Source organism: Botryllus schlosseri, chromosome 10 (assembly GCF_051294905.1).
Source record: "Botryllus schlosseri isolate E-star chromosome 10, Bs_hap1, whole genome shotgun sequence".
NCBI classification, from domain to species: domain Eukaryota; kingdom Metazoa; phylum Chordata; class Ascidiacea; order Stolidobranchia; family Styelidae; genus Botryllus; species Botryllus schlosseri.
The window spans coordinates 22872007-22896734 of NC_137245.1; the positions used below are offsets into that span (position 1 = coordinate 22872007).

At 43.0% G+C, this 24728-nt stretch overlaps 1 protein-coding gene across 1 annotated transcript; it reads left to right on the forward strand.

Annotated features, from left to right (window-relative positions):
• The first annotated feature begins 879 nt into the window (after window positions 1-879).
• Window positions 880-23634, forward strand: LOC145449232 (histone-lysine N-methyltransferase SETD1B-A-like). The gene is made up of 23 exons (XM_080327700.1): window positions 880-1172; window positions 1741-1842; window positions 1909-2079; window positions 3246-3345; window positions 4449-4620; window positions 5442-5520; window positions 5860-6740; window positions 8239-8359; window positions 8981-9138; window positions 9201-9253; window positions 10180-10469; window positions 11504-11885; window positions 12547-12678; window positions 13566-13726; window positions 14174-14301; window positions 14363-14546; window positions 15395-15849; window positions 17126-17234; window positions 17791-17976; window positions 18738-18921; window positions 20560-20804; window positions 21629-21886; window positions 23339-23634. Exons 1-23 carry the CDS (start codon window positions 1035-1037, stop codon window positions 23510-23512), a joined length of 4863 nt encoding a protein of 1620 aa, XP_080183826.1. The 5' UTR covers window positions 880-1034; the 3' UTR covers window positions 23513-23634.
• Window positions 23635-24728: the final 1094 nt, after the last annotated feature.

A 24728-nucleotide genomic window follows, 5' to 3' on the forward strand; every position in this document is an offset into this window, starting at 1 on the left:
TGTGCATATACAGCAGCATAATACATGGTATATATACGAGTGATTAACGAGGTATTCCTAGATTCGGTTTGAAGTGGAGAGAACCATACTTATAAGTGTAACATCAAAGAAATTCAAAACGAGGACATACCCCATGAAAAAACAGGTTTAAAAGCGGATACAGTCTCTGTTGTTTGTTCGAGTTGTCATGTATGCGGCCTTGACATCATATAACAACCTCATCACTAATTTTTCCATTGAAACACCATGTTGAATATTTGACTTTTGATTGATAATTGAGCTCAGCAAAACGTGATTTATATTCCTTAACAATCTGGATTTAACCTATACAATCGTATTGTCATTTGGCCAAGCCTGATTGGAATCGCTGGGCTGGCCGTTGCCTGATTTTCCAAGTTGAATTAATTTTATAAAAAATGATTAAAATTAAAACATAAAACATAGTGGGAGCACAGGACACCGATTCCAGGCCAAGCACGATATGATTGAATGAATCAGTACCTGATAACTTATTGTACTGACTGTCAATGGAATAAACTTATATAGTCTGCTTGATTATAAGTTCAGTAAAATTTTTTGGGTTAGGAATTGTTATAATCTGCAACAAGAGCAATCACTTAAGTAATAAGTAATTTTGTTTGCAACTCACGAAATTTATGGCAAGTGCGTGATTATGCAAATCCAGAAAATGTACATGATGTTATCCTTTGTGCATTCATGAATTAACCAGGAGTTTGCCATTAAGTTTATTTACGAAATACTAAATATTATTATCAACCGCCTCTGTTATAGTCATGGTCTTCAGAGATGTATGTAGCCTATAATATGCATATCGGTAGCATTGCTAATCAAAGTAGACTTGGGTAGCTGTGTACAAATATTGTTGTAGCCAGCATGCTAGCTTTCAGACTTCTATTGAAATTGAACAAATTAGCGCAATGGTCTACTTTTCAATGTCAGCTCTAATTTTTATAGTACTAACTAGAAATATGTGCGGGTAAGGATGAGAATCTGGACATCGTAGGATTTGTATTATGTCTGATAAAGAAACGCAACGAAATGTGAATTCGAATGACGCCAAACCTGCGGACTATAAGCTACTCGCAGATCCACTGATACGTAAAGGGGAGGAGAGGCTTATTCGATACAATGGCGAAACGTACAATACGGAGGTATGGGTGTATTTTCGGAATATTGATATTTTTAGTGATGGAGCATACGCTTTATCATTACACAGTAAAAGTTGTAATTTAGCTTTCCAAAAGTGCATTTGGTTTTTCTAACGACAGGGCAGTAATATTTTTTGAAATTAGTTATAACATAGTGTTTTTGCTTCAATTTATTGTTGATAATCAGGACTTTGCAAAATCGAGTACCCTAGATATCCTACTTCCTATCGTTCGCTCTCACTTTGTGGAAAATAGAAGTCAACGAAAATTTTCACTGCTAAATATTAGTTTTCTGTAAATGTCTGGATATTTTGTGAGATGACGTTCTCGAATGATAACTGCAGATTGTTCGTACTCTCAATAGTAAATATGCGATCACTGCAATTTGGGTTTCGACATTAGAAGATCAGCGGATTTTGGCCGCGAGGCTCATATTTTGAGTGCTGGTAGTCGACTGATTGAAAATGCAAAGTTTCATCGCTTGACTCAAATCGCCTAGGTTTCAAACTCTTCTATTATCTTTCCCACTTACTGAATTTACCTGATTGTATCGAAATGTGCTACGTTTTAGAATCATGGACAGGGGGTGGTCATTATTAGAGACCCTCGGCCTCGCATGAACAGACTCTGGTCCCGGAGAGAGCGTTGTGATCTTCCAGTACCACGCTACAAGGTTTGATTTCGTCAGTTCACCTTGTTTGTAGTTGAACATGATCATAGATGGTCTCCTGTTCAATAGGTTGATGAGTGGTATATTGGCGCAGTGCCACCCAGAGAGATCACATTTTCCAAACTCAACGACAATATTACGAAGCAATTCATGGAAAAGATGTGCTCGAAATTCGGCAAGCTCGAGAGGGTTAGAGTCTACTATCATCCAAAGACACAGAAACACATGGGACTGTCAAAAGTGAGTTACCTTATTTATTAAGGGAGTGTGGTGGGCGGTGTCCTATCAGCAAATATCAGTAATATTTCTGTGATGCATGGTTGTAAGCTCTGTCAATTGTTCAGGTGTAGAATTACTTGTCACTTCAGTAATATAGTGCATGTTAAATTGAATTCACCTTAATTGTTTATACTTGGTTCCTATTGCTATGTATTTCAAATTTATGCATACGGTATTACAAAAATCCGACAACACCAATATATCTGGTAATACTGGCAGCTAAGAACTATTAACCAAATGATTTAAACGAGACTGGCATTATTCATGTCAATTGCTGCTCACAGTTTACATTAAACCGCTATTTTCTGGAAGATATGTGTTTGTTAGGTTTATTTCGATACATTCATTTTCAAAAGTGCGATAATATCTATAATCTGACTTCAGCCATTTTATGTCAAGGTCTCTATCAATTGATGAAACAATTTTCTACAGAAGGTAGCACCTAGCATAAATCACAGCGTAACTCTTAGTAGAATGCATCTGACAGAGCTATTGCATTAAAAAAGCTTCTAAAACGTATTGAAGCAGTGATTTCAAAATATTCTGTTGTTGTTGGTAGTGCGCTTCTGCCAGACTGCTCTGCTGCATTGGATTTCCGAGTATGAGTTTGTTATGTAGCTTTTCCTAGTTCCTGGGTTGCTTTCCTTGTGAGTCACCAGCGTGAAATTTTGCACCCTTTTTTTATACATTTCCATGACGTTTATGTTTGTACAGTACTGCTTGTACTGCTGCTGCAAGTAGGTCTACTGCTAGATATCAGCTATCTAAATTTGGTCATTGACTGAGTTTGAATTGACAAAACAGTGTGAGTAAATAATGTTTTGGTTTTTAACATCTGAATTCTCAACTGTAGTGCGACAAATACTTCATCAATCACAGAATTCTAAACATGTCCCAAAAAAAAGGTTACCGCTACCAAAATCCACACCAAGGACAAAAACACACATCATCCTATACCTACTTACCACAGACTCCCAAAAATGCCAAAATATCCTAGGCTTCCACTAGAAAAATGGTCACACTATACTTGTTGTTATAATCACTCTGTTAGGGCATAATAACCCCCTTTTAAATTTTTGTGCCTGCATACCCAATTATGCTGTTCATCCCTTTCATCCTCTCGTCAGGTTGTCTTTACGTCGATGAAGTCAGCGGCTGAATGTGTCAAGAAACTTCACAACACTTCTATCATGGGAAACATAATCCACGTGCAAATAGACAGCAAAGGTAACCTTTTATTTTCTGAGAATAGCATTTTCTAGTCCTCATCGTATACCTTAATGGTTCGAATATTGGCACCGAGTTGATTTATTCCTCAATATCAAAAACCTCACGGGCTCTCGTCTGATTGGCAGTGCTACCAAAGTCTTGGCCAGAGCTAAAACGTCACGGATATCACATTCAGGTCACAATTTTGGCACGGATTGAATAAAAACGCAGGCTATTAGGATTAGTTTTCATTAGGACATTAGGATATTTTGTCCCGTCTACTTTTATCGAAATTGTATCCGTATAATTACCGCATATATATTTGTAAATTTCTCTCTACGTCTCGGCTACGTACTTTTTTGGGCTAATCAACGTAGATTTTACGTACTTTGCATCACTGTCATGAGTGTAATTGTCATGAGCCGCTGTATCACGGCAATGGAATATATCTTGACAAAGTATGTATATATCTAACTGTGTGTTAGTCGCTAAGAAGATGCATCTTGTAATTTGGAAAGTGGCCATATCTGATTAGTAGGGCAAGTTTTTGTTACAGTTAAATCCATGGAAAGTTGCATTTATTGCATTTATTTTTGAAAAAAGTTGCAGAAGTTGCACTTTGCTCGGTTGACTAAAAAAAAGGTCAACCTCCCAGAATGACTCCGAAATACCCGTAAAAGCCTGACTTCGGGCTGATTTACAGTGTTACAGTCGAATTTGGCCGTGTATTTCTCCAAAATAGAAAATACTTTCATGAAAATTCGAAAAAGTAGCAAAAAGTTGCATGGAACAAATGGACAAAAGTTGCACTATGAGATTCCTTCAAACAGCTTGAAACAGCATTCTACATATCTTACGAGTATTTAGGAAGCTGCCGGAAACTGTAAAAAAAAAGTTGCAAAAGTTGCAAAAACTTGCCCTACTGATTAGTCTTAAACTGTGCTACCCCTCGACCAAATCTAATTTTTCAAACTACACGAGTAATTTTCAGGCCTTTAGTTTGCTACTTCTACTTGTAAATAAGTAAAAATGTACAGCGTTACTTGCTTTCACCAGCTACTGGCTGTTGAAAATCGAGTTTCGTTCTCCGGTCTCACGTTTTCTATTTGACGGGTTCACAGGCGAATTGTTGAACAAGTTGTTCCAGAGGATCGCCAGAGGAGATATGGTTGCGGAAACCGTCCCCAACGTTATCAGACAGAATCAAGACGGGATTTCCAACAAATTCAAGGACAAGCCTCACCGGCGCCCGAGCAAGGACGGGACCAGGAGACATTCTCAGGATGACCCAAGGTATGATATGGTCTGATATGCTATGTGACACAATAGCATGTAACATGTCAACACACGATATTTGAGCATATGGATCAAAGCTATGGTTAGGGTTGAGTTGAGGTTAGGTTTAGTCAGGGTTGTAATGACTTTGAGTCATGACTCGACTCGAGTCACTATTTTCTGATGACTCGACTCAAGTCATTTTCTCAACCAAGTCGTATGACTCGAGACTCAGTCGGCCAAGACCGATATTTCATTTTAATTTCGAAGAATAGTAAATTAACCACACTATTGGGATTTCGTCTGTTGGCACTGGTACTTGAAAATGCGACTAGAAACTGCTAAAAGTGAGGAAATTAGTGTAATATAAATGCGAACCATTCGATGTCAACAAACAGAGTTATAAAAAGTGGGTTTAACAAACTTTAACTGGGAACAGAGCAGTCAGCACAATGACTTGGACTCGAGTCATAATGCCATGACTCGGACTCGACGCTCCGCTCGCTGACTTGGATCGGACTTGACTCGGTGGTGAATCGAAAATGACTCGAGTCAAAACTATAAAAGCGAGATTGACTTGTGACTCGGAGCATTGAGACTTGGTTACAACCCTGGGTTTAGTGTCTGATACGGGATTAGAGTTAGTTTTGGCGTTATGAAGTCACATGTGCAAGTGTTCCGAGATGTTTTGAGAGTATGACTCTACTGTTGTCAGATATCGACTTGATCATATTATTTGATAACCTGGCAGAACCAGTATGGGATTCAAAATGTATAATATTGAAACTGTCGATAAGCTTTTTGTGAGAACTTGCGGGTGATACGGTTCCGTTTTACAGGAAATCGAGGAAATCTGTCGACGAAAATGAGAGAAATACGAACACCCCGCGAAGGCATCACAGGAGAGACTCGATCAAGGTACGTGTCCCGCCAACCTGTTGTAACAGTAGTTTGATCCGCTCACCCGTGCACAATTTGTTCTCGAAATTTTGCATTGTAATGTAAATTTCTACACCGTTCGAAAATTTGTACTCGATTACAAGTAGAAGTAGTGATTTTGAAGTAAGTATTCTTGGCCCAGTTTGGCGTATAAGTAAGTATTCTAGACCCAGTTTGGCGTATAAGTATAAGTATTCTAAAATCATAACCCTTTGTGTTGGGAGTCTAGAGTAGTGCAAGCAGGCAGATAACTACTTGAACACACTGAAAAAGTGGATCAAATACTTTGACACTTCAAGTTTTGGGTCTGTTCCGCAGGAGCTGGACGAACTGAACGACTCTCGCGCGAAAGAGAAATTTCACGACGACACCCTCGAATCGACAGACACGGACACGGCTCGAAAAACCACCCTCAGTTCGGACAGAGACGACACACAGTCCGACCTTGAACACCAACCCGTGGACTTGGACTCGCGTATATCCTCGTTGCTGCAAGGGGACTTGCTCGCGAGCAGGGAGCCCGACCGGGGCCACGACGCGATACCGGACCGACTGTCAGCTGAGCCACGCGAAAACGGACCCGCCCCGGCGCCAGTCCCGGTTCAGCATCATAACAACAGGGAGCCGCGCGATATTGACCAGCGGACTCTGCCACATGCAAACTCTGCCCCGGACCTGCCCGATGATAGATACGTCCCGAACGATCGATTACGATTTGAGCGTGATAACAGCCGAGAACACTCGCCCCGGTACCGACCACCCCGCCCGGAAATGGGACCAGACGATATGAAAATGCACGGGTATCGATACGACAGGGAGCGTGAACCCCCGCCGGGCAGGCGGTATTACGGCCGACCCCCTGGGTACGACAGGGGGTATTACCGTGAGGACTGCGACGCGCGTGAAAAAGAGTACCGCAGGCGGGGCTACAGCCCGCCCCGGGGTCACTACCGCCCCGGGCCGCACTCGCGGTACCGGCACCCGCCGTCGCCTGAGCGATTCGACCACGGGAGGTATTCGCCGCCGCCGCCGCGTGGTCGGCCAGATCGGTTTCGAGGGTCTCGCAGTCCCGAGGGGTGGCGCAGATCGTCGCCCGGGTATCGCCCTGACGCAGACAGGGAACCGCGGCGCCGTGGGCGCAGTCCGAGCCCGCCGGCGCGCGGTCGGGTCGATGTTGAGCCGCCCAGGGAGAATTCGAGGTAAAGATGCAGTCTCGCATATCATGTCTATAGATCACTAACCTGCGGATAGATAGATAACTTAGTCGTCACGCTTGAGCAGTCTAAAAGCATCGCAATTGGTAGTCCTATACTGGCGACCCGGGTGCTAAAAGTTGATAGAACTGGTCTCGATTGAAAGCCAGTTTCTCGCTGATTCTGAAAATAAAAATGAAAATCTTGTCTAGGCAATGGAACCACCCTGAAACTGTCCTCAAATTCGGAAAATCCGTATTGTTCTGAACAATCGCTTGACCAAATGGGCCGTCGTTGTGTTGCGGGCTCGCGTTGTTTGAATTGTGCCGATTTTCAGACTTTAAGGGCTGTTTCAGGGTAGTTCTGTTGCCCCGGGCAGGTTTTAGTTTCTATTTTCAGAATCAGTGCGAAACCAACTTTCGATTAAAACCTATCTTATTGAGTATCAGCGCCACGGTCGCCAGCTATAGCACTACCAATTTTCAGATTGCTCTGCACGACGCGGTTTGCGTATCTGTCTGTGTAGGTCAGTAATCTATATTATGTCCCGGGGTGAAAATTGATTATTCTCGAAATAATTCCGTGTCTGACTTGAACAGCGGTAAAATTGTGACTTGGCATCCAGTCGAATATGCCAAATATTCGTAAGTAGAAGTGAAATGTGAACGAGTGGGTTGTTCAAAAATAACTTTTTTCTTCAGTTTTCACTGGCTATTCGATAAAATTGTTACGTTGACTGAAAAACGCTATACCCGAAATCTGGCTCAATTCCAAGCTATAGAAGCGAAACCATTAGGTTTCAAATTTTTTTTTTCAAGTTCTTCTATAAACCCCTTACAATTGTTAAGTTTTCTAAAAAATCGGTGTGTAGCAAATTTCACTCAATTCCAACTAGAACTAGCCACTGTAAATACTATTATTTCAAATCCAAAATTTTGTACTCGAATATCTTTGCTTTTACCGGATGGAATTGAGTCAAATTTGCTACGTACAGTCCAGGGTTGTAATGACTCGACTCGAGTCATTTTCTCGAAATACGAAAATTGACTCGACTCGAGTCAATCTGTGTATTAACTCGACTTAGACTCAAGTCATTGCGCATGACTCGAGACTCGGACGGCCGAGACTGACATTTCATTGTAATTTCGTAGAATAGTAAGGCAACCACGCTATTGGGATTTCGTCTATTGGTACTGGCACTTGAAAATGCGGCCAGAAACTGCTAAAAGTGATAAAAATTAGTATATTATAAATGCAAACGATTCGATATCACCAAACAGAGTTATAAAAAGTGGGTTTAACAAGACTTTAGCTGGAAAACTGAGCCGTCAACACAATGACTTGACTCGAGTCAAAACTATAAAAGTGAGATTGACTTATGACTCGGAGCCTTGCGACTTGGTTGCAACCCTGGCTTTCTGATGAAAACGGATGCCACCGACAATGTTCCTCACATTTCAAGCGTCAATTTCGATTTTTCTATTACGCTTGCGTTTCTTGTCAGGAGGCCCAGCGGGGACGCTTCGAAAATGTCCCTGGACCAGCGTCTGAAGGAGATGACAGGGGAAGCAGCGCCTGGACGCCAGAAGCGGAAGAAAAAAGACCTCACCAAAGAACAGCATCTCGTGCGTACCGCAAACTAGTGTCAAGTGGTCCATGAGAGGACGATGAAAATCTGACCGTTTTTTTTTCTGTGTCAATGACAAATTTTCTCGCGTCTATAATGGCGTAATGCTACCCAAAATTGCAATTACCTCTGATTATTTCTATTTTGGCAAGATATTATCGCGTTTTATTGTCATGTCATTTTCTACATTGTGGTTTCGCTGCTACTTTAGCGTTGTAGGTAGAATAGTGTCAGCTAGGCTAGACGTGAACCAAGCTGAATTATTCGAGTACAATTGATTTCATTTTGCACTGCCCTTGTCTTCCAATTCGTTTTAATTGGGTTGCGTTGTGTTCCTACTCATGCAGTTGAAAAAAATCTGGGACCGGGTATCAGAATTTTAATTTAATTTTGTTGACTCCAATATCTATGTGGTTCAAAAAATTTCCTTGACAAGATCTCGAAAAGGGCTTTACGCAGACCATTTAAAATTTTGATTCATTTCATTGTGTCTAGTCCTCAAAGGGGGTCCATTAAAACAAATTTAGGGGTCCGTGCTAAAAATGTTAAGAACCCTTGCAATAGCTGCTTTGCGCTTTGGCAACAATGATCATGAAAACGCGTTCGCCCTTTTTCGCAGGACAACGCGTCCTCTGTGGACATGGAGATATCGGAGGGGGAAAGCGACGCAGGGGACAAGCCCCAGGGCAACGGTTACGACAATCGGATCGCCGATCAGGGCGCGATTGCCGGGACCACTCGCGAAGGGTGGAATATAACCGGCCCGCCGTGGAATGGGTGGGATTGTTTTTTTTTTGCTGCTTTTTGAGGTGTTATTGCAATGTCTCGCTGTGTTTCAGCCAAGGGGTGCCGACCGTCGAAGGGCATATGTGGAGCATGTCGCAACATGAAGGTGAGAATTATTAAACTGTTTGGGGCAGGATTGACATCTTGGTATTGTAGCAGCAGACGTTCAGATATTTGAAAAATGAGTTGAAGATTTACGACGGTTGGTTGACATATGAGCATGCGACATAATGGCATACACGGCTCACGAGCATGTGGGTTAAAGTTAATGTCATGGTTAGGGTTACTTTAATAATAAAATAAGGGTTAATTTTAGGTTAGGTTTGAGCCTAGCGTTAGTTTGGGGTTGTAAAGTCGCGTGCTCAAATGTCTGGCGCTAATTTAGAAGTTGATTGGCAGCCATGGATGTGTTTTTTTCTTGTATATTATTATGCGTGTAGTTATTCTTTACTGTATTTTGTGTTGAAGACTTAATGGGGGAACAAAGATCCTTGTTTTGTGACTCGCGCATGGTTGAAAGGAATGTATGCGGCAATTTTGTTTGACGTGCCAGAAATGTAGGCCCACGAAATTCTAGCACCTTGATGTGTTCAGAGGTGACTCAGTAACGAAGTAAACTACTTGTCTACTTGCGCTACTTTCTCGATCGGATTTTAGAATACTTGTAATTCACAATTTTCAGTTTTTCATACAAAACCAGGCCTTCAATACTGTTATTTACTCAGATATCGTCATTTCTATGTGAACCTGAGCGGTAATTTTCGACGGTAATACTACTTGAGTACTGACTAAAACCCTTGAACATAGCTAACGGTGTACGGTTGCTTGCCTTACATTTTACTATCTTGTAAATTGCTATTTCTACTGGAATAGAAATTTACGTTCTTATTTCTACTTATGTACCAACGATGCCTAGTTTATAACCACCTCCAAACGTAGTTAAATGTCTCGATTTTGCTCACCTAACATTTCTACTTGCTCTCAAGTCGTTACTCGAGTAGAAATTTACAACGCCGTACGTGTTTCTCTCAGGCTTCGACAGAAACCCGCAGATTCCCGGACATTACCCGAACTACCCGAACGAGGCCTGGCCCGGGCACTTTCACCCGCCGGTGGTGCCTCCGGGGATGATGCCGCCCTACAATTTTGCCCCGCCCGACTCGTACCGCATGATGAACAACGTGGCCAACCGGCACGACCCGCGGATGTGGGACAAGGACGAGAATCTTTGTCAGTGTATCTTGTCTGCGATCGTGGAGGATTTGAAGTCGACCGTCAGTCGGGATTTGAACCGGAAGGTGGTGGAGACGATGGCTTTTAAGGTATGATGGGGCTTGTTTTTTTCAATTTGATCGATTCCGCTCCGAAAACAACATTCGTAATTGAATATCTCATTCCAAGATCTACTGTACTGGCGCAATATTCACACCAATGCAGTGATAACCAGAGGTCGTATGTCACGAAGTACTTCTACTTTTAATGGTATAGCTTTCAATACAACATCCATTGTAATAGAACATATTAAACTCTTTCCGGGTGCCTCTTCAAGAGTTAACGGCACACTATAAGGGATTTAAACAGATTTAAAAGCAAAACCAAAAAGGCAAAGTGTGACGCAACAATCAAAATCACAGACCATGAAATTCGCATTGTACCAATGGCAACAATAACAAACTATGGAGTATACGGATATACGGTACTATAGTAGCAGCGCAATTCGTAAATAAACAGTTACACGCACGAAACAACACGCACTAATGAGAAATTTGTAGGTTACTTTTAATGGTGTTCAAGGTATTTCGTACTTGCACTGCTCCAGTGGTGCATTTTCAGTTTGTAGGCAAAACTAGGCCTATAATACCTGATTAATACTTGGTTTGAAATCGCTACTGTAGTGTGCATGCGTAGAAATTTATAACATTATTGCTGTGTGACAGGGAGTAGGATTATGACTGAACTGGGCAATGTGCGGGCCAGATGCTGCGCACAGCACGATTTTGAGCGGCTTTTTATTCATTTGCCGCGATTACATAGCCTGCGCAGTCATCCGAGTAATCCAGATTCAAAATAAAGCCAACGTAGCAAAGTGTTCCGTAACAATTAAAATCACAAAAAGTCACATTTCCTAATTAATCACCTTCTCATTGTCTAATATCAATACATCCACTGAGCAGCATGCATTAAAAATTTAATTCACTGCTTTCGAATTAGAAATACAATTAACAGGCCGCGCGATATAGTTAAGATTATTGACTCGACCCGCCAACGTAATTGCATGCTTTGCATTTGGCCCGTGGAAAAAATGATTGCTCGGAAAATTTAAGATTTTCATGGTTGGCTCGGTCGTTTCTTTGAGGTTTACGAATCATGGTGGGACGAAAACGCAAACGCTCGAGCCCCGCCGAAACCACTCTCGGTCAGTGCCCCGCCCGAAAAGACTGTAGCCGTCGAAAAACCGGACCCCACGCCAAACGGTCAGCACGAGTCCGCCGTCAAGCCGGACGCGAAGCTCAAAAATCAATCACTGTTGAACGCCTTCGACCCCCTCAACTGGGCCAAGAACTCTTTCGAGATGGACGGTTTCCGGATAGGGCTGGGTTTGAGGTCGGCGGTTTCGAAAATGCCGTCGTTTCGGGTCAAAAAGCGGCCCAGGTCGCCGTCGCCTATGAAGGACGAGGACGGCGTCGACGCTGTCGCTGGCAAGAAAATGAAAACTGCGTCTGGAAAAGAGAATAGAGGTAAGGTGTTGTGGATGTGTTGGTAGAGTTCAAGATACTACATTCTAATGACTCGACTCGAGTCGCTGGCCTAAATTGACTCGACCCGACTCGGGCTGGATGTAAGAGAATGCGGAATGACTCGTGACTCTCGGACAGATTTTTCAAGTCATCAGATATTCTACTTGACGTGCGCTCGGTTGAAAAATTCGAGACGACTCAACTTGATTTGACTCGGACGCGACGTTGGAGAAACGCGTGCGACTCTTGAGACGAATTTCAAGTCTTCCGATATTCTACTTGAAATTGACTCATAAAATCGTGTTGAAAATTTGCATGACTTGACTCAGACTCGACGTATGAGAGCCGTGGAATGACTCGCGACTTGGAGACGAAAACAGACACATATTTTAAGTGCTCAAGTCATTGTTACCGTTGTGACATCATGAGGTGATATTTTCATACTCGTCTCGAAGCTGATACTCAATTCTGAATCGAATCATCCAGCCCTCGTGGTTATTATTCATCACGATAAGTTTTCAAAGTTCATTCATCTTTCCTGTTGAATTAAAGAGGAGGAAATTTTTTTTGACCATCGCCCGGTAATGGACTACATCCTAGATGTAGATCGCACTGCATTTTTCGGCCCGCTGATGGCCTGACAATTTATATTCTTTTTCAGAACGAGTCCGGACGCCCTCTCGAAAGAAGCACCACCGTATCGCGGTCCTTGACAGTGAAGGGGAGGACGACCGTAGCGACGGCGAGGACAGTTACGCCGAGTCGGACCACGAGGGCAGGGTGAAATCTGGCGGTGGGTCACGGCTCGATTGCTTGTGTTTGATAGATCGGTCGCGGCTAGATTTTTCGCTCAACCGCGGGGAGCGATCGTAACCAGGGTTGACGTGGTCGGTGGTGAAGCACACTGCATTTTTTAGGGTAATCGAATAGGTTTTTGCCTACTAGCACTACTTGCTCGGGAGATGATCCTTTTTTTGGACTGCTTACATGCTCATTGGAGAGAATGAACACATTCGTTTGTGTTTCAAGTTCCATTCATTACTAAATCTGTATCTGGAGTTGTTAAAACCGGTGCCTATGAACCCGTTTCAGGTCTGTGGACTGGTTTTGAGGGATTGTTTTAATGCGAATGCTGAGACTAGAACTATGAAACTAAATTGTCGTTTATAACATCCCGTCCTGTCTTATTTCCAGCACTTACCGTAGGTGACAAGCGAAAGTGACGACCTTTTTTAGTCACCAGGTTGCTTTTTAGGCAGCAAACGGACCAGATGGTAATACGAGGCTGTGATTTGGACCGGGGCGGAAGTAATGACCTTTTTTTCAGTCATCAGCTTCCGAAATTTCGCGGTTCGGTCAACCGCCCAAAAAATGTAGGGGTCCTTGCTAGAAAAGTCTAAGAAACACTATATCATTATCAGCTTGAAAATTGCAAGATTGCGATTTATTGGAAGAAGAGTTATTTTGACTTTTGCGCAAGAAAATACAGCAACTTTCCGAAATAGCGATGATAATTGTGAATGCCGTGGTTGTTTCCATGAAATTACACAATCCGACAAATCAGTTAGGTTGCGATGCCATTTCTTTGGAGGTCGAGTCTGTGATATAGCGATAGGGTCACGGGTCGGTGGCTGCGTGTGTCTTTTCCCCCGTGCTGAAGTTTTCGTTTTTCCGTTTCAGTTTTGAACGTGGACGAAGTTTTCAGCGACTCGTCGGAAAGCAGTGCTGTGTCGTCCAGCGACGAGAAATCGTCTGACGAGGAAAGCACCGACTCCGAATCGGACGAGGAGGAAGACGGGGAGAATGAAGAGGAGGTGGTGCCACCGCGCCCCGTTGTGGAGGTCCGTGTCATGTCCGAATACAAGGCCATCTCCCATGATGGTTACCACTGCTGGCACCGTGATAACTGAATTTGGCCTGTCGAGTTTGGCACTCAGCGGCCCCTAATCATACCCTACCCGATTCTTGACTTGAATACATACAGTGATGCCGCATATTCATTGAAACACTCATTTTTGGATTTATTATTATGATATCCATCCATCTCTTTTATAACGTGTTTTTTTTTAACCAGCCTAACAAATTTATCAAGTAGCCAGTGAAATCTGAAGAAGTTCATTTTTGAACAGCCCTACTGCACGTCCAAGTCCATATCTGGTCTATCCTGATCCTTCTCTTGTTAAAATCTTCAAATCTAGTAATGTTCTTTCAAATCAAAATTCACACTCGTCCCAGCTTTGCACTTTGTCGGGGCTGTTGTTAAAATATTTATTGTTCCTTTCACGCAGGAAATCAAAATCAAGGAACCCGCCGACCCGGTTTCAAAGCCTAGCGAAACCAGGAGAGAGTCAGAGGTTTCGGAAACGGCAGACGAAACCAAAGCCGAGCCCAAGGCGGTTTCCGGTTTCATCTCGGAGTACGATCTTCCTTCGAGGAGCTCCTCTCGCCCGAGTCTGACCGTGTTGCATTTTTGGCAGGTCTCGTACCAGCACGGAAAGCGATACTCTGAGCAACGTGGACGACTCTAATATTTCGTCGTTGCTGTCGCCGACGGCCCACGGAGTCGCTCCTGGGGCCATCACGCCGCAACAGTTGCGACACGTGCATCCAAAGAAGCGTCATCGCTTGATATCTCACGACCAGTACGAGCCGTTTGCGAAGGTATCCTGGTTTTGAATAACGTCGATTAGTCCAGTGGTTCCCATTGCGGGCGGTATCGCCAAGGTTGTAATGACTCGAGTCGCGATTTTGTGGTGACTCGGCTTGACTCGAGTCATTTTTTTCAAATCGGCCTCGAACGTTGCATTGTAACGGAGTTTGGTATTGTGACGCAACCATGCAGCACAGGAGAGTGCGAATGCTCCATTGGTTGCGCAACAATGGCCGATACGCTTGCGGTTTGCGCTGCTTCTCACCTGCTCCCAGATGGCATGCTTGCGTCACTATGCCAAACTCCGTTACAATGTAACATTCAGGGCTGATTTTGGGGGAGTTCCAGGACCACGAGTAGAATAAAATTTATATATTCGCAATCAGTACCGCGGTAGTTTCGATTGATACCCGGCTATCAAATTTAATGCACAGAAAGTGTGACGTAGACCAATCTCACTGAGCCATGAGATTTGCTTGTGTCCACACCATATAGGAGACTATAGTTAAACTATAGAAGTTGAACATGGAACGGCAACGACCGATTTTGCAGCTTCGTTCCGCTTCGCCGAGGCTGGAGTGGAGAATTGTTTTGCGTAAGCGACTGTAGGATTTCTGGCAACCCAAAAGTTATCTTCCCGAGCGCAGAAGCGGAACAAAGCTGCAAAATCGGTCGTTGCCGTTCCATGTTTAACTTCTATAGTTATACACAAGAGGCGCCCAAAGTGCTGCATGGTGTAGCGTAACATGCACCCTCTCTCTGTATTCAGCCTTCTTGTAACGTATCGATACATTTGCTGTACCTTGTGTGTCTTGAGCGGATGAAAATGTAAATGCTTACATTATTATTTGTGTGTCAGGTTCCGGCGACCGACCGGGACAAGCTCAAAGACGACCTGTCTCACATCACCGAAAAGGAGAGAACCGTACTCGAGGCCCTGACCGACTTGCACAAGACGCCCGAGCGCCGCATTACAACAGACTCTGACATGTCGGTGGCGTCGCTGCATGACAAAACAGCGGTGCCCCCGACGAAGCAAGACAACGAAATCGTGCCTGTCCCGGTCAGTCCGCAAAACGAACTCGAGGCGGTCCAGGCTTTGTTGTCGTTTAAGGAGGGCGCCGCGAAACAGCCCCCGCCCCAAAAGAGGCCAGCGGTCCGTCTGAAGTACAGGGACCCGATCACCCTGGCGGAGAGCGCGCTCGTGGCCGACCTGGCCGAGGAGCACAGTTACTTTGCGCGGAGTCATGCCGAGACGGTGTTGCCGAGCTGGGATCCGGCCCTGGCGAGGATTCTGGAAGAGCACAACTACAGGTTTGTTTGTGTTACTGTCGCGAGCTGTTATTTAAGAACAGAAGTAATCGCTGCGATTTTAGAGGGGGTGTGCACGGCCTGCATTTGTGTCGCGCTTTTCGTTCCTAATTTGCGCTACAGATTTGTAATAGCGCTGAACCCCTGGATTTTTGGTTGAGTAAACCCTCTTTGTGACAAAGTATGCAAAAATTTTGTTTATTATTACTAGGGCAAGTTGCTGTTGCAGTCAAATCCATGGAAAGTTCCACGTTTTTTCACAAAAGTTGCAGTAAACAGTTGCATTTATGAAATTATTAGGGTATGAGATACTCGAGTCGAGTCGTATCCAAGGCACTGCAGCAAAATTCGGTGTTGGCGACCTTAACAAAATCAATAGCCTGAAAAAATTAACCCTGTGGGAATATTAATTTTAGCAGTTCTAGCCTGAATGTATGTCTAATCAGAAAGGACGTCGAATATAAACGGCAGTGAAATAATCGAGCGATCTGTTTACATATAGTGCCAAATGTTTCCGGTAAAAAGTATGCTGCATGAAAACTCGTAAAAAATTACAAAAGGTCTCGTGAAAAATCGATAAAAAAGTTGCGTTGAAAAATGGAGAAAAGTTGGGATATAAGATTACTCCAAACAGCTTAAAACACCATACTACTGAGTATTTAGGAAGCTGCCGGAGGCTGTGAAAAAAAGTTGCAATACCTTGCCCTAATTATTACACAATCTCCAATATGTGCTCTTTACTCCTGGAATATTATTATTATAACCCCACCTCGTCATACAATATTAAGCACATGACCCCGGAAACTTATCAACAGCCGCTCTTTTGAGTTCTCATGCACTTGCTACAGTTTGATAGCATTTGCTACAGAAAAAGAGACGTACACGCAATATCTCAACTCCAGGACCCACTGTGAAGCGTTACAACAAGATAGCGTAATGGTGAAGCGTCCGGCTTCTTGATCGGTAGGTCGTGGGTTCCATTCCCGGCCGGGTCAGACCAAAGACCTGATTAGTAACACTGGTATCCGTGACTTCCCTGCTTGGCCGTCATGCATTACTGGGATACCATGGAGGGGTGGTGCATGACTTGGAAAGCTACTTTCTTGTCCAACGGCATATGCACATCATGCACTCGTGGTATGCATATGCGCAGATCGTGTGTATGTGTATCATGAGTCGGTGTATGTGCCGCAAAAAACATCAAGGACAAAAATAAACTACGTCCTTTCCTTATGACGCGTGTGCGTAAATACGCAGCTGTATTTGTAATTTTTTTCAGTCGCGCCATCCGCGAAGAAACCGCTTCCGACACGGAACGGCCCACCTCGCCCTTGTCGGTGTCCACCCTGTCCGCGGAATCCGTTTATAACTTCAAAGAAGACATCCCGGTAGGTACCGCAACACTCGCAATTAAGGCGGGGCAGTGGGCAATAACGGTATCTGAGTGACTCGATTCACGATTGTTGGCTGCGAGTGCAGTATTCGAGTATGACTCGTGATGATGTCATAACAGTGTGAAAGATGCGGAAAGGTCAAATATGTACCTTTTATGCTATCACAAAGAATATAATACCATTCTACATTCGCATTTGGTATTTTCGACCATGCTTACGTTGTTGCACTTTATGCATTGCTTTGGGTTGAACACGTCTTCACGGGTATGTTATTTCCGCGAACGTGCCAGGCTTTTTAGTACGTGTTTTGTATGCTGTAATATGACCAATCGGTATTTCAAGACTTCCGCAGTGGAAAATCCTATCGAAACTATGATTTTCATTGATAAATTTAGTCTTGGTGTCAAGGGTTGTATAATTTCCATACTCGAAAGAATCACTCTCTCATTACTCGACTTGAGCATTAGAATTATGACTCGATCAGACTCGTACTCGAATCAAGGTACCCGAGAACCTCCCCGTAACTGACGACACGCGATTCGATTGCCAGGAAACGATCACCGCCGCGGAACGCGTCAAGCTGCGTCGCGAGCAGCCCGAAAAGACGAGGAAATCCCCGAAGAAATCTGTGAAGAAAGCGCAGGCCGAGGTTCGTTTCGCGCCGCGCACCAAAGTCGAGGACCTCATCGTCGCGTACGAGATGTGGTGCAGCGGGCTGGACCTGGAAGACATGAAGGTGAGCGCGGTCGTCTGAGCGTTTGCCGGTGTGATTATCTTTAGAAGAAAAATTTTAAAATATATTTTACTTAATGAAAAAAAATATGCTGATTATTTGTTTATGCTGATTATTTGTTTCACCATAAATCCCGCCGAAAACACGCACGAAGGAGCTATAATAGTTTGAAGAGGAATGATTTTTCCAAGACGAAGTGAAAAATGAGAAAAATGAATTGAACGGGAATCAGAATTAAAGATTTTTTTTGTTGAATATATCAACAAAATACCGAATTGTTGTGTTTTACTGTGAATCCCACCAAAACGTGTGAAGAAGCTGTAACAGTTCAAGGAGGCGTATCTAAATTTTGTTTCTTTTATTGTATGTGGAAAATAAGGAAAAGTATTCGAACTGGTTTCGTAGTTAAAAGGAAATATATTCACAATTCCATTTGTGTGCCTTGGAATCAACTTTTATCAAAATACACCAACCAAAACTCTGTCAACAAAAGGAGTTCGTGTATCACCTCAAAATAGTACATTGAACGCTCTCTCATTCGAAATTTCATGCTGGTGACGTCATATTTTGTGATACGATTGTTGATATACAATGTTCTTTCCAATTCTCTACTAGTTGCTGACGATTACCCCTGACGAGTGTCAGCCGAAAATATTCGGGTTCATTTCAATATGAATATAATATTTAATTGGAAATATATTTATGAAATTGATAAAAATATACCGAATCATTACTTTTACTGTAATGTTCATGTTTTTTTAAAGCATTTACGGAAAGTCTACGAGGACCACCTGGAAGACCCGACGGCGCCAACGTGGGTCAACGACTCCCACTGGGTGCCGCACCCAGTGACCGCCGCGGCGGCTCCCAAAAAGAGCAGGAGCAGGCGGGGCCGGAGGAAAGATGACGTCGCCGAGCCCCACAAGACGGGCTCGGCGAGAACGGAAGGTGGGTAAACGGTGGTCACTCTCCGACTGTGGCTCTCTAATGGTACAGCGATTTTTTTTGCCACAAAAAAACAAGATTTTGTCCTAAAAAATCAAAATTTTGACATTTTTCGACCTTCCAAATATAAATTGCGACCAAATTTAACCTAACGTATGCAAATTAGGTGTTTTCCCACGTAATGCTAAAATTTTACTACTTATTTTCATTTCTGGTTGGTACTGTCTGTCCTTAACAAAGCAGTTTGGCCCGAAAAAAAAACTTTGTGCCTCGAAAACTGACAAATTCTTACATGAAAAAATTTTTAACGAAATTTGGCCCTGTGGAGAATTTCAGCAGTTGCATTCCTCATTATGGTAGAAATTTTTTTATTTTTAATTGTAGTACAACGAAATGTCTACGATACAAACGAAATGCAGGTTGCAAAAAAGTTCTAACTTTGTAAACAATTTTGACATTTTTTGACCCGACACTTCAATTTTGACTATTTTGACATTAAAAAAAAATCGCCCTACATGTGAGTCCGCCGAGTATATTACAATTTTCTATCTTTTGAATATTATAAGTTTACCAAAAATTAGTATCCTATATTATTGTATCACACAGAATAAAATACAAACCTAAACCGTCATGCATGCTTATTAGGGCTGTTCAAAAATAACTTTTTTTCCTGAATCTTGCTGGTTACTTGATTAAATCGTTAGGTTGCCTTAAAAAACGACGCATACCAAATTTGAATTCATTCCGACAAATATTCGCGGGTTACGTAGAGTTTGAAAATTTTGGATTTGGCCAAAAACGCAAAAAAAAAATTTTCTCAAATTTTTTTGCCAACCCCATGAAATTGTTGGGCTGTCTTCAAAAACTATGCAAAACAAATTTGACTCAATTCCAAGCTGTAGAACCGGAGTTATTTATGTTTTTATTCGATAATTCTGGGATTATCCTTGATTGGTGGATAATCCAAGAATTATCACCGAAAAACTGGAATAACTCCGCTTCTACGGCTTGGAATTGAGTCAAATTTGTTTTGCATAGTTTTTGAAGACAGCCCAACAATTTCATGGGGTTGGCAAAAAAATTTGAGAAAAATTTTTTTTTGCGTTTTTGGCCAAATCCAAAATTTTCAAACTCTACGTAACCCGCGAATATTTGTCGGAATGAATTCAAATTTGGTATGCGTCGTTTTTTAAGGCAACCAACGATTTAATCAAGTAACCAGCAAGATTCAGGAAAAAAAGTTATTTTTGAACAGCCCTAATGCTTATACATCGCTGTGTGATGTATTTCATGAACTTTTTAGATTGCTTTTCCCTGCATTAGCTGTAGTGAATGTCTGTTTCTTTTGTTTTGTTTCAGTTGCTGTGATGAGAGTATTTCGTAGCTAACTGTAGATATTGGATTAGTTCTACCAGAACCAGTGTCTATTTGCTCACTTTCATGGGTACTTGATTAGCGCCGTTTCAATCTTCAGTGTTTTGCTTCTTGGATGTACAGAACTTCAATATACAATTGAATATTATATTCATATTGAAATGAATCCGAATACTTTCGGCTGACGCTCGTCAGGGGCAATCGTCAGTAGCTAGTAGAGAATCGGAAAGGACATCGTATATCAACAATCCATCTTCTCCACCACAGGTTACTACAAGCTCGAACAGGGCATCAAGCTGACGCAGCGGCGGGAAATGTACGGCCAGAAAGACGGGCAGTCGTCCAAGTCGCTGCAGATGGCCAAGAGCGTCACGGGCAACGGACCCGAGCCTGGGGCTGGATGCTCCGCCGACAAGAGCCTCGGTACTCGCGAGACCAGGCACTTCATGCGGAGGATAGCGGCCGAAGTCGGCGCCGACATGGGTGACCTCTTCAAGTACAATCAGCTCATGGTGAGATGCGGGGCGCTTATTCTTTGTTGGTCACCACTGAATTCGTCACTCGATAAATTTGTCACTAGACATGTAATTTAAAAATTATTATTATGAATGCGATGCATCAATATCGTATTGATAAATTATGAAATGAATGTTTCATTCAATATAAGCGGGAATTGTGATATACGACGATGTATGAATTAGGCGCTTTGTAAATGTGGCATTGAAGCTTATTTAGCAGGGTTGTAATGACTCGACTTGACTCGAGTCGTTTCGTTAAATGCGTAAAGTGACTCGACTCGAGTCAATTTTTGTATGCACTCGAGTGGTTGTGCGGGACTCAAACCAAGTCATATGGCTCGAGACTGGCGGCTGAGACGGACATTTCGTTGTGCCTTCGAAGAATAGTAAAGTTACCACGTTGTTGGTATTTCGTCTATCAGTCCTGATACTTGGAAAATAGGGCCAGAAACTGTTTAAACCGGGGGAAATTATTACTATATTATGAATGCGAGCCATTCTGTAGCACCCGAGCAGAGTTGAAAAGGTTAGTTGAACTGGATTGGACTGAAAACTGAGCAGTGAACATGATGACTTGTACTCAAGTCAAAACACAATGACGCATTATTGTCAGGGACCGTATAATCTCTCTTACTCGACTCATTGTGTCAAGCCCTACCTATTAGCACCTAAAAGTATGCGACCCTCGACCTAATCCACCTTTTGAAACTACTTTAGTTCTTTTCGTAACTTGGATTTGTGTTTCGGAAATGACTACTTTCGCTTGTAACCCTCTTTGGCGTGCCGGGCTCGATTTGGATGTTTTCCTTCCGCGACAGTTTCGCAAGAAGGCCGTGAAATTCAAGCGCAGCAGCATCCACGGCTGGGGCCTGTTCGCCGAGGAGGCCATCGGCGCCGACGAGATGGTCATCGAGTACGTGGGCCAGGTGGTGCGGACGCTCATCGCCGAGCGGCGGGAAGTCAACTACACGGAACTGGGGATCGGCAGCTCGTACCTGTTTCGCATCGACACGGAGCACATCATCGACGCGACGAAATGCGGCAACTACGCGCGCTTCATGAATCATTCTTGCAACGTGAGCGTCATGCTTTCCGTTTCATTTTTTCTCATTTATTTATATAATATTTTTTTGCAATATATTATTTTCTATATTTGTTAAACAACGCCCATAAACTACCCGAATCTTGTGTTCGAGTCTTTGGGACGGTGTCCCGAACCCGCAAACTTTCGTCCCTGTCCGTGAGATATAACCTGCGTGAATGTGTCGGCGATTGGTAGAATAGGCAGACGATGTATATCATGTGCAGAGGTGGTTACACTAGGTGTCGTTGGTACTGAAGTAGAAATAACGACGGAAAACTGTAGTAGAAGTAGTCCAAAGCCATACCCACGTAAGGAAGTAGTACGAGTATCAATAGCTCCTCGAGAGCTCTGCAAATGTAGAAGCACTTCTCTACTGACCACTAGTGATCTGATCTGATCGCCATTGGTACTCGATAGGGTCCATCAAACCACTAGGTGTCGCCAGACTTTTGGTGGTAAACGCCATTGTTACGTACGCGGTTGCCGTTATCAGGAACTTGTAGGTTACTTTCTCGATTGTGTAAGGGTATTTTATATGGAAATAACGGCTACAACATATTCTACGTAGACCGTGAGCTCGCTATAAAATGAACTAAAACTTTGGAAAGCTTCTACGGAAGGAAATAAGGCCGATTTGATAACTAGGTGAGAATGTGAAATTGTCAACTAAATTTCGGCTGCCAGCTCAGCACCAGAAGTTTTCGAAGTTTTAGTTCATTTTATAGCAAGCTCACGGTCCACGTAGAATATGTTGTAGCCATTATTTCCATATAAAATACTCTTACACAATCGAGAAAGTAACCTACAAGTTTCTGATAACGGCAACCGCGTACGTAACAATGGCGGTTACCACCAAAAGTCTGGCGACACCTAGTGGTTTGATGGACCCTATTGGAAGTACGAAGTGATGTCATAAATTATTACTCGAGTACAAGTAATAGTGATTTGCGGGTAAGAACTAGTTTTTCCAGGCCTAGTTTTGCCTGGAAAACTAAAACCAACTAGAAGTAGAGTAGGCACCTCTGGGGTTATATCCAACTCCGAATACTTGGACAGTACGTCCTCATCCTTCTCCGCTATGTCTTGGTAGATCCGTGATGACATAGATAAAGATAACAAGTCAGTCCTAAATTATAGTTTTAGTCCTAAACCTCTTTGCTTACAATTGAATAGTATATTCATATTGAAATGAACCCGAATATTTTCGGCTGACACTCGTCATGGGTAACCGTTAGCAACTAGTAGATGATTGTAACGAACGTTGTCGTTGTGTATCAAGAATAGTATCCCTAAATACTTGCTTGTTGCCGACGATTACCCCTGACGAGTGTCGGCCGAAAATATTCGGGTTCATTTCAATATGAATAAGCCGTGCAGGTGTAAATTGAAGTCCTGCGTCTCCAGGAAGCTCATTTTGCTAACCGTCGGCTCCTTATTCTCACAGCCTAGCTGCTACGCGAAAGTGATCACCGTCGACACGGCGAAAAAGATCGTGATCTACTCGAAGGGCCCGATCGCAAAGTCCCAGGAGATCACGTACGACTACAAGTTTCCGCTGGAAGACGACAAGGTCATGTGCTACTGCGGGGCCGAGAACTGCCGACGGACGCTGAACTGACGCCGCTCCGTTTACCCAATTCTTTTTCTTCATTAGATTACTGAATTCTTGTTTATTTTCAAATTATGACAGGTTTTTTGTATCGACTTTTTTGAGATAAAAAAGATGTTCCTCCTAAGAAAGCATTCGGTGTTGGTGTTTCGTCGCGTGTGTCGGGTCCGGTAGTTGAGGCAGTGGTTCTTGACGTGGCTTACCACTACGCTTATCTGCAAGCAAATATGAACTGCGCAACAACACTATTGTAATAACCGTTAAACATGATTCTCACTGAAAACATTCAATATCTACTGCTAGTCGCGTGAATTCCTATATTTCCTTCGGGAAAGTAGTTCGTTAATACCAGACTTCACCTTCGTGAGTGACGCGGAATAGGGTGATACGAATTGGTTAATTGCAAACGAGCTAATGACTTGAGATGGAATTGGCATATCGAAAAACCAGGGTTGTGATGACTCGACTCGAGTCACGATTTTCCGATGACTCGAGTTATTTTCTCAAAATATAGAAATGACTCGAATCAATTTGTGTATTGACTCGACTTGGACTCGAGTCATTGGGCATTACTTGGAGCAAGTCATATGACTCGAGTCTCAGACAGCCAAGACCGACATTTCGAAGAATAGTCAACTAACCATGACGCTGTTGGTATTTCGCCTATTGGTAGAGGTAATTGTAAATGCGAGAGAGAGAGAGAGAGTCTTGATTTTAATCAAACCAAAATACATAACACACGGCAGTGGTGGTGGTACAGAAAATATGCATGCACAGTATTCGGTATTAGATAGGAATGATCGATAAGACCGTGAAGGTCATCTAGTCTGATCACACCAGCATCAAACAGGTACACTTGAACCATTCGATATCACCAAAGATAGTTATAAAAAGTGGTTTTAACAAGACTTCAACTCGAAACCGAGCAGTCAAGGCAATGACTTGGACTCTGGTCATAATACCATGACTCGGACTCGACCCTCTGTTCGCTGACTTGGACTCGGACTTGACTCGGTGGCGAACTAAAAACGACTCGAGTCAAAGCTATAGAAGTGAGATTGACTTGTGACTCGGAGCCTTTGTGACTTGGTTACAACTACAACCCTGCAAAAAACATGGTTACTACAATGGTGATAATTGAATTACTGATCGCGCCTATTTCCCTGCATCCAATGATAGCAATGACATCACGAATCCCATGAGCCTGATAACTATGTCTTGTCCT